The sequence below is a fragment of the Gavialis gangeticus genome, unplaced genomic scaffold (assembly GCF_001723915.1).
Source record: "Gavialis gangeticus isolate Ggan-Ray unplaced genomic scaffold, GavGan_comp1, whole genome shotgun sequence".
In the NCBI taxonomy this organism is placed as follows: Eukaryota; Metazoa; Chordata; order Crocodylia; family Gavialidae; genus Gavialis; species Gavialis gangeticus.
This window is the reverse complement of record NW_017729004.1, coordinates 40,140,974-40,152,005: the sequence shown is the minus strand read 5'-3', so window position 1 is coordinate 40,152,005 and position 11,032 is coordinate 40,140,974. Positions and strand designations below refer to the sequence as shown.

Here is an 11,032-nt window from a genome sequence, read left to right as displayed (position 1 = left end):
CCCCCGCAGTGTCTCCTGTGCCCTACTGTTCTTCCAACACACTGTCTGTGGCCCTCCCCCCACCCCCCCAGACTTACCTGGAGGGAGCTGTGGGAGCTATTTTCTACTTCCACTTGGCTTACACATGCATGCGACACTCCCTGCCTCTGATCACCCATGTTTTTCTCACTATGGAAAACCCAGATCTCTGTTTATAACGACCCCATCTACTGGTATTACAACCCAATTTGGGGTTGGGACCCACAGTTTGGAAACCAGTGTCCTAAAGGGAGGAAGAAATGAGAGCAGCAGAATAAAGACACTGGACTTCAGAAAAGCAGACTTAGTTAAACCAGAAAACTGGTGGGCAGGATCTCCTGTGTGGCAAGTCTGAGAGAAAAAAGAATCCACAAGAGCCAGCTGTACTTTAACAAGATCCTTTTAAGGGTGTAGGAGCAAGCTATCCCAATGCAACAGAAGAGTGGGACAGAAGTGCAAGAGAAGAGAAGATCCTGACTGGACAACAATCTCTTCAATGAGTTGAAACTCAAAAAGGAATCCTACAAAAAGTGGAAACTTGGTAATAGTACTAGGGAAGAGTATAGGAATATTGTATACGCATTCAAGAAACAAATTAGGAGGCCAAGGAACAATTTGAGATGCAGCTGGCGCAGGATATAAAAGGCAATAAAAAGGGATTCGACACATATGCCAAGAGGAAGACCAAAGAAGCCATAGGTCCCTTATGGAATACAGAAGTCAATCATAGTTTATGCTACGCTGCAGAGAAAGCTGAAGTATTTAATGCCTGTCTCACTTCAGTCTTCACAAATCGGGGCAGCTACCAGATGATGAATGCTGTTAACAGCAAAGATAAGGAAAGAGTCAAACAACTTAGAATAGTGGCAGAACAGGTTAGGGATTACTTAGAGAAGCTAGATGCTTTCAAGTCAGCAGGGCCAGATGGATTCACTGTAGGGTGCTGAGGGAATTGGCTGAGAGAATTTCTGAGCCACTAGCTGTCCATTTTGAGACCTTGTGGAGGTTGGGTGAAGTCCTACATGATTGGAAAAGGGCAAATATAATGACCATCTTTAAAACACGGAAGAAGGAAGATCTGAGGAATTAAAGACAAGTAAGTCTGACTACAGTACCTGGAAAGATCATGGAGCAAGTCCTCAAAATCTGTTGTAAAGCACCTAGTGTGATCAGGAAGAGCCAGCAGGCATTCATCAAAAGCAAGCCATGCTTGACCAACCTGATTTCCTTCTAGGATAAGGTGACAGGCTCTCCGGTTGAGGGGAGAGCAGTGGATGTAATATACCTTGACGTCAGCAAGGCTTTTGACATTGTCTCCCATGACATGCTCATTAGCAAGCTAAGGAAATACAGACTAAATTAAAGTACTGTAAAGTAGATACAAAACTGGTTGAGTCATCATACTCGGTGAGTCATCCTCAAGGGCTCAACATCAAGCTGGGAGGGGAGGTATCAGTGGGGCTCCCAGTGGGTCTGTCCTGGGACTGGTATTGTTTAATATCTTTATGAATGATTTGGATGTTGAGATTGAATGCCTGCTTAGCAAATTTGTAGATGACACCAAGTTGGGTAGAGTTGTGCTCACTCTGGAGGGCAGGGCTAAGATCCAGTATGACTTGGATAGACTGGAAAATTGGTCCCAAAAAAAAAGGGCAAGTGCAAAGCCCTGCACTTGAGATGAAATAATCACATGCACACATACAAACTGGGGAATGACTGGCTAAGCCGTAGTACAACAGATCAGTGGTTCTCAACCTTTTGCACCTTATGTCCCACCAACCATTTTGTCAAAAAACCCTGGTCCCACCATGATAAAAACAAAACCCCAGTGTTCACAATATCTATTGATTTATCTATTTGAAGTGAAAACAACTTTGATTTTTTCAGTCAGGCAATGAGTTGAAGTCCCACCTACATGACCTTTGCATCCCACTGGTTGAGAAACACTGCACCAAATTATATTCTAAACCCAGTTAAAGTTTTTTTACTGAGAGAGCTGACAACAGTACTACGATAAAGTTATAAAACTGTTCTATTTTTGTGTCTCTCATTAGCCGCTACTCCAGGGGTGGGCAATTATTCTGGGCAGAGGGCCACTTACTGGGTTTTGGCAAGCCATCAACAGGCAGCCAGGGGCAGATAAATATTAATTTTCTAAATTTATTAAGGGCCCTGCAGGCTGGATATAATGGCTTTATAGGCTGCATTTTGCCCACCCCTGCACTACTCCAAATTCTAGACAGATAGAAGTTGCTTGAGAAAACTCCTTCAGCTGTTAACTACTATTTGAATATTTTGAGTAGGTTTTGGAACTGAATTTGGCCATCAGTTACCTTTTGGTGATGAAAGACTCCTTTGCTGATAAAATGAAAATGTTAAAGCCAACCTTTTCAAAACTGAATGTGTAACTGACTCAGAATCACGCCACCAACTGTAGTAAGGCATCTAAGCATAGATCTGGAAACTTTTGGCTTCGGTGTCTTTCCTTTCAAACAGCACTGGGGGAAACACCATTATAAATCAGTGATTCTAAAACTTTTGGGGTGTTAGATATGCCTCTTTGTTTGTTTACACTGCTGTGTACCCCTTGTGATACTTTGTTACATCTGATGAAAAAAATACTACTTTATATTGCTACAACCAAAGTACAACTTTTTCAGTACCCTTAGAGATATTGTAATGCTGTAGTTCTTTGCATTTTCTTTTTCCTCCATTTTATTTCCTTTTTCCTTTCCTTTCACGTACACTCTAGCAATTTACCACATACACCAAGAGATGCAGGTACCCCATTTAAGAAACATTGTTACAAAACATAACTAATGCTGATGACTTTGTGTTATAAAATAAAGGGAAATATATAATAAAACACTAACTTGATTTGAATATATGCTAAGTAATGAATGCTTCTGTGTTTCACTTGTTTCAACAGACACGTTACGGAAGGTCTGCTGAAAGGTGTGGATCCTGTCCAAGCTGTGCAATACACTGCTATGGAAAAAGCTACAGCAGCTGAAATCCTGAAAACTCAAGAAGAGGTGGTAAATATCCATGGACACCCACAGCAAAATGTAGCTGGAATTACAGCAGAGTCACAAGCATCAGTCAAATCAGAAGTTATACCCTTCTCTACAATGACAGTTCATCATATACAGAGCTCTCCTGTGGTCATCCAGCAGTCTCAGCACTCTTCAGCGCTGATCAACCATACCCAGAATTCACCTTCAGCAGCCAGCCATTCTGTAGGTTTATCAGCAACAAACCATCAGACTCCCACCACTTCAGTCACTGTACCAGAGTCTACAGCAGCAAGCCAGCAATCACAGACCTCGCAGTCACCACAGGTCTCTGTCAATGGTTCCACCATGCAAAGCCTTTTTATTGAAGAAATTCACAGTGCAAGTACCAGAAACCGAGCTGTATCAATTGAGGTGTGGTGTATTCTCTTTAACCAGTTCCCTCTTCTGGGGCCTAAACTTGTCCCTGTTGGGTGGGATTTTCTAATGCACCAGTGGAAAAAGCTAGTGGGAGTTGGATCCACACTCCACCTTAAGCACTTCTGAATATATTAGCCCTTTAGTTTTTTATCAAGTCAAAAGGTATTGACATGTTTCAAAAATGCAGGTACTGTGTGTAAATGCTTATTTGCTTGAAGAAATTATTACTAAAGATGGTTTCCTTTAAATCTTGAGGGGAAAAATCTTAATTTTAAGTAAACTCTATAAATAGCCATTGATTGTATAAGAGTATTATGAAAACATAGTAGAAATTGGGACATGGGAGTAGGATTTTGTCAGCCTGAAAATTCCTGATTTTTTTCATGTCTGTATATAAAAAATGTGGAGATGCCAAGCAAGGTCATGAAAGCTACCTAATATTTGCCTTCTGTGTCTTCTAGACTTCTGCCCTTTGCATATTTGCAACATGCCCAAATATTGGAGATCTTCTGATGAAAGATTTTTTTTATGAAGGCTTCTAAAATTCGGTGTGGTCTTAAATTCCTAGAGTTCCTTTTTTTGGTTGGGAGAGGGGGGTATAGAATGGCTGCCAAGTTGGCAAACTGTAGTGCAAGACTTAGTTTCTGTATATAAGTGTTATTTCTACCCCCCCTCCCTCCCCGGTCATCTTATGCTCTTGGTGTATAGTGTAACTTTTAAATCTGAAACCTTTTATGGTTTGGAGAAAGGGACACTGTTTTGAAAGTACCCACTTAAAACTGAGAAAAGGAAAAGTCTGTCCTTTATCTGTCACCATATTGGGCATCAAAGAAAGCAGGAGTATTTTGTTGCAGTAATGTAACAATACATCATGTTCAATGCTACATGAACACCCAGTTGGTGGCTGATGGGAAGAATAGGCACAGTATGTATATAAAGCTTCTTTCTGGCTTGTGGAGATTTGGGTACAGAAGGCATGGAGGTGGAATTATGGGTATTTGGATGACCCTTAATTCTGTGTTTTCCATTTTGGTTTGTGGGAAAATTGCAACATATTGTTATGGTTTCTACTGCTAAATAATGAATAATATTCATAACCTAACTCCAAGTCAATGTCTTCTCCATACTGCTGTATGGAATTACAGCAGATACTTAACAGAAACTATGCCACCCCCCCACCCACATGTGCAGATACAGGCTCAATTGGATCTAATTGCATGTTCCACACAATTGTGCCTCCTGCCATGCCACACATGCATGGTAGGGAGACATGATTGTGAAATTGTGCATTAAATCCCATCATGCTTTACAGCCAGTGCAGGTAGAGCCCAATCCTGACTTCCCCTGTACTGGAAGAAACAAGCTCCAGTAGCTGGGAGCCCTCTCAGGTGAGGGGCTTCCTGCCATGGGGGCATCTTACAGCCCACTAGGCTGGAGGACTGCAGAAGTCACAATCTCCCACCCTTGAGGATTGAGGTAGCTGTGATCCCTAAGGCTTAGGGGTTTCATGCATCCCCGAGCCCTAGGGATCACGGCAGCCACAATCTCCAGGGCCCAGGGGTTTTTCCACTTGGCATGATGCGTCCCTGTGGCTGAGAGCCCTGTCACCTGTTGGGGATCCCAGCCACAGGGGAGACCCTACTATAATAAAGGTCAATAGCTCCCAGCTATAAAGCTAGTACAATTTTTTTAGGTCTAACTTTATAGTTGGTTGGAGCTTTTAATAGTGCGATAGTTAATTTGCATGTGTAGCTGGTCTTAAGGTAATTGCACAATTAACCAGTTAATTGCACAATACCTGTAACATGTAAAGAGGGCCTACGATGCAACTTTTCACTCCAGTGAGCAAAGTACGTGCAGCCTCCAAAACAAGGCAGATTAATTAAAAAAAAAAAAAGATATAATGGACAAAGTAAGTATACAACAATCCTGATGTCTGAACATTTTATTCAATCAAAAAAAAATCTTCACATATCAAGATCTGTGGCTACATCTACACAAGACACTTACTGCACAGTAGCTTATTAGTACTGTGCAGTAGCATCGCTGGGCACAAACTGTGACATGACACTACTCCACAGTAGTACTGAGCTACTATGTAGTAGTAACGAGCTACTGTGCAGTAAGCATCACCACGCAACCGTGCCGGGACATTAGTGCACATTAACACCAGTTACTGCACAGTCATTTAGATTTAGTGCTTCGTTATGCGAGTACTAAATGTCTGCACAGTAACAACTGCACAGTGAGCATCTTGTGCAGATGCAGCCGGTGAGTACTTCTCATTGATAGTTGTTCGTTCCTACCAAGGTGCACCCAAAATGCCTGCACCAACAAATGCTTGTACTTACAATAATTCCAGAAGAAACCATAGGAAAATTGAAGCTTTCTTAGGCATTTTATGCTGGTATTTCACTTGTTCTGCAATTAGTGCTCTGTATAGGAAATGGTGTTGCTAGCTGAAGTCTGCAGGCCAGAACAGACAGTGGCAGTGTGCTTTAAGTGCATTAAACTGTATGTAGTGAATATTTAGTGTGACATATTGCCCACTGGGAACTGACCCAAACACAGGAACTCCTCTTTATTACAAATCAGAATTGAGAGCATCTAAATGTTTTTGATTCATAAAGTTTGTATGTGGTGTTTTAAAACTAACTGTACAAGCCAGCTAAAATCTAGAATGCAGTGACACATTCTACTGATTTTCTTTAGAAAGCAGAAAAGAAATGGGAAGAGAGAAGACAGAACCTTGACCACTACAATGGACAAGAGTTTGAAAAGCTTTTGGAAGAGGCACAGGCCAACATCATGAAATCAATCCCTAAACTAGAGATGCCTCCACAGTCAACAGTGATGCCGAAAGGAGATGCAGCAGACAAGTTAGAAGTCCCTGATAAGGTTTGCCGTGGTAAGCTGATGCAAACTAAAGGTTTGCATATTTGGGAAATGAAAAGAGAAAAGTTGTTTTTTGAGTTAAAAAGATAGTGAAGGTATATGCATTTTCTTCACAGCTCCATCATTGTATGTCTTTCTGGCCTTATCTGTGCTGCTGTCTACGACAGAAAACATAAGCCCTGCTAACACAACAGGAGGAACTACTGGAAGGCAGTGACTCTTTAGAGAATTGATAGGAATAGTACCAGAATCCTGGTATGAGTCAACGTGTTCTTGTTGGGTTAACACCCCCCCCCCCAAACAAACAAACAAACAAAAAACTAGGAAAGTTGCCTGCAAATTCACTCTTCCACTTATTTTGCCACTGGTGAGACCTCACCTATGGCATTGTGTCCAGTTATTTAATCTAGAAAAGAGAAGATTGAAGGGCAATTTGATAATCCTCAGATACTTGAACAGTGGTTAAAAAGAGGATAATGTTAAACTCCTCTCTGTGGCCTCAGGGAACAGGACAAGAAGTAACAGTTTTAACTTGTTGCAACAAGGGAAATTTAGATTGGATATTAAGAGAACTAATATGGGCTCTATAGAAGGAGAGCATTAAACTAGATGGATCTAGAGTGATAGATTCCCCTATTAAATACCCTCCCTGGCATCTACTATTATTGGTTTACAAATGCCAGAGGAAACATTGCTAACCATTCTGTTCAATAACCATTAATAGATCTTTGAATTTATCCAGTCCTTTTTGAAACCTGGTTATGTTATCTACCTCCACCATCTCCTGTGACAACGAATTTTACAAGTTAACTCACGTTGCATAAAACACACCACATAAAAAGTACATTCCCTTGTTACTTTTAAACCTGTCACCTATTAATTTCAGCAGGTACCCCCTTGTTCTAGCATTCTGGGACTTGGTGAACAACAGTTACCTGTTCACTTGGTCTACAGCCTTCGTGATTTTATGGGCCCCTATCATATCCTTCCTCAGCTTTCTCCTTTCCAAGCTGAAGAGTCCTAGCCTTTTTAGGCTCTCCTTAGTTATGGTAGCTGCTCCATACTCCTGATCATTTTGGCTGCCCTTTTCTGTACCTCTTCTAATTCTACTATGTCCATTTTGAGATGTGGGGACCAAAGCTGCACATAGCATTTGGGACATTGGCACACCATGGATTTATATAATGGCATGATGATGTTTTCCATTTTGTTTTCAGTTCCCTTAAGCATGCCTAATATTCTACTGGCTTTTTTGGTTGCCATTGTACATTGAGCTGACATTTTTAGAAAACTGTCTGCAATGACTCCAGGGTATCTTTCCTGAGTCATAACAGACTCAGAACCTAATACTGAGTGCATATAGTTGAGGTTATTTTTCCCAAGGTGCATTACCTTGCACTTGCCAACAGTGAAGTTTGTCTGCCATTTTGCCCATTCAGCTTGGTAATATCTTTCAGAAGCTGGTCTCCATCAGTTTGTGGCTTGACTACCTGGAATAATTTTGTAACATCTGCAAACTTGGAGATTTAACTGTGCAACCCCATTTCTAGATCATTGTTCTTAGATATTTATTGACATGTGGCATAATATTAAAAAAAAAGTTTAAACTTTATACAATAATTTTAGAATGTTTGTGCTATTCAGTAAAATTCCTGACTCCAGCCAGTGTTAGCTTATGTAATGAAGGGCTCAACACAGAAAAACGGGAACCAGAGAAAATAAATGGAGCACTGCGCTGTGACTGTCTGAGGAGAGGTATGAGGGCCAATAACAGAGTGGAACATTTGCTACTCCCATAGTTAACTAATCCATTTATGGCATGCAGCAAGCAGACTTAGAGAAAGTTGATGCAAGTGAAACATCTGTCTGCAGTTGTGCACAATGAATCCTATATAACGGTTGCATAACTCAAGGGAACAGCAGAGCCTTTCCTTAACTCTTAATTAAGCATTTCACAGACTACCCAAATCTTCTACGGTTCAAAAAGCAAGTTTCAACGTTCTACAGTCCACCCTGGCCTTAGAAAGATGAATGACAGACGGAAAATGGAGCCCAACTTGAGTAATCTCTTCTTGCTCCTACAATACACAGAATACCTTAGCAACATATTGCCAGGGCCTCTTGTATGCTTTTCTGGGTCATGCTAGAATGCACTGATCTGGTTTCTCTCTATCCAGAAGCTTTAATAACCTGAAATATTTTTTCCCCTAAGAAACACAAAAATGAGAATAACTTATCTCGGCAAACTTTGTGTGCACCCTTAGAAAAAGCTGTGCGAAATAGAAAGTTTAGTGTTTAATTTAGTTTTGATGGCAAAGACAGTCAATGGAAATTAAGGCCCAGAACTAAAACAATCTGTGGGCCTAGAGACAGGTGTCTAACTTAGTATTTGTGCAGCCAGTGTTGGGTGCCTAACTTAGTATTTGTACACCTGAAATAAATGGCTTCATTTTTAATATTTCTAGTCAAGCAGCAGCCTACCTTAGCACAGCCAGCCCAAAGTCTAACCAAGGAGCCATACTGATCCAAGCAGTCTGGGTCTGGGCTTGCACTGTCCTCCATGTTTTCTATTTCAAGTGATGGCAGGAATGAGGATGGGGCTGGTGAGCACCCGCAGAAGCTGGCGGCGGTGAGGACAGGGCTGGCAAGCACCCACAGAAACTGCCAGCGGTGTGGAACAGCCCAGGGCGGGGGGGAGGGGACACTGCCCCCCTTCCAGTCTCCTATGCTGTACTGAGCTTGTTTGCAAACATACAGCTCCAAAAGAGATTAATGTGTTGAAACCACAAATAGGGTAATGCTTGCTTCTAGGAAAAGTATTTCACTGGAAGCTTGTAAGGAGGGATATTGGTTCTGTGGGGGAGGGGATTCATTTGTGAGGCAGGGAGGGTCTCCTTAGGAGAGCTGGGGTCCCCTTCAGATTATTTAGGAACTCCTTCCAAGTGTAATGTCTAGATATGTCAGATATCGTGCTATAGTGTAATGCACTGTGGTCTAGAAACTGTCTTTGGTGGGATAGAGTCAAATTTAGAGTTGGTGCAAGAGCAGCATTGTGTGTTACCCTGAACTGAGTTGTAAGTAAAATAACACTGGCAGCTTGCATTGACAGGCAGACTTGGGTGTCATCCTGATGTGGGTGTCCCCTGCTCTCCTAGTGCTCCCAGGTCTCAGTGTGGACAGCAGGTGCCCATTTACCTCCTGGAGAAAAACTTTCCTATTTCCCTGTGCCTGTCAAAGTGTAAAGCAGCAGTAATAGAGGCCTTTGGATCCCTCCCTAGCACAGTCCAGAAAGTGCCTAGAAGACAAAGTTAGGATGATGTAATAACAGTTTAATTACTGCCAGAGCTGCCAGAATAGCAGCAGCCAGGAGTCACAACTCTTGGTGGGATTTGTCAGCAGCCCCATTTTCCAAAGAAGGGAGGAAGCCATACAAGCGTTTACTTGCTTGGATGCATCGGTCGAACTGCACACTTGCAAAGCAAGCCAGCTACAAGTGTGACTAGCTAAGCACATGAACCAGATGCATGCACTGGAATCAAATCCAAACCTCTTGACAGTAGTGGAGCAAGGATTTCAGTGCAAGCTTCCATGCATGGTGGCTTGATTTCTTTGTGCTAATGCAGGCTTTCTCAAGGCAGTGGGGTGTTCTGCTCACAGTATGAATCGTAAGCGAGTTCCTGTTTGCACCATTCTTTTATTCTTGATCCCAGAGTGGTTTTCCTTCCTCCCACTGCTGAGTTAGGGTACAAATGCCAGTTTTCTTTCCTCGGGAATGATCATTCTTTGGTGCCTTGTTAATTTGCAGAAGAGGCTCCTAACGCAGAACAAGAAAACGACAAGCTGGTGAAGTCTCCCCCTCCACCACCACCACGTCGCAGCTACCTGCTGGGCTCGGGACTGACCACAGCACGATCAGGAGATGTCATCTATGCAGTCAGAAAAGAGGCCACCATTGTGAAGGTTGGATGAGTCAGGCTCTAGCTAATCAGACTAGTGACTAATGACTGGCACATACAACATTCCCAAATTTCAGTTGTTTGTATAAACCACAAAAAAGTGTTGAGACGTGTAGCATGGAGAGGTGACTGAAATAGGTCACCAGAAAACACTGCTGATCAGACAAATCAGGCAATAGACTGTTCAGTCCTGTTTCCTCCAGTCTCCTGCTACCCTTCTCTCTAACAATGCAGCATGCAACTTGCACAAGTGGCTTCTATTATGAGTGTCATAAGAAGATTACAAATAAAAAGCCTATCTTTGTCAGATGGGCAAAATCAGCTGAGAGCAGCAGGAGACCTCACCAAGGCAGTTTAGATCATTTTCTCTTTGCTTTCGTAAGCTGTATTCTTCATAACACAATATAAGGGAGGGAGTTGGTAAGGGGAGCCAAGCCCTTTCTCATGCATGCAGGTTATACCACATCAGGATTATTTTTACACAGGGAGGCAGTATTTGAGTTCATAAAATAGCCTGCTTCTGAGACAGCCCATTAAAAACAGGGATTTTTCAAGACAGGAAGTTGCACTGTTATTGAATGTCATGTTTGTGTTGCACTTGGATTGTCCCAATGCACTTTTTCTTTATGGGCTTTGTCCCCTTCCAGGAATGCACTGAAGATGCTGGGCAAATAGCACAGTCCAGAGTATCTAAAGAAGATCAGGCATCATCCCGGGCGCCAGGGCCTG

At 42.2% G+C, this 11,032-nt stretch overlaps 1 protein-coding gene across 14 annotated transcripts in view; it reads left to right on the top strand.

Moving 5' to 3' along the window:
* Positions 1 to 11,032, top strand: part of KIAA1217 (KIAA1217 ortholog) — a 423,945-nt gene that overhangs the window by 390,930 nt on the left and 21,983 nt on the right. For 13 of the 14 annotated variants that reach the window (XR_002095810.1, XM_019508287.1, XM_019508286.1 and 10 more), the window contains 3 exons: positions 2,948 to 3,446; positions 6,165 to 6,360; positions 10,153 to 10,307. Coding sequence is in view for 13 of the 14 variants with exons in the window: in XM_019508287.1 (XP_019363832.1) it covers positions 2,948 to 3,446; positions 6,165 to 6,360; positions 10,153 to 10,307 (850 nt within the window). In the remaining variant the exon portion in view is untranslated. The remainder of the gene's footprint in view (positions 1 to 2,947; positions 3,447 to 6,164; positions 6,361 to 10,152; positions 10,308 to 11,032) is intronic. The other variant, XM_019508283.1, reaches the window with a different exon arrangement.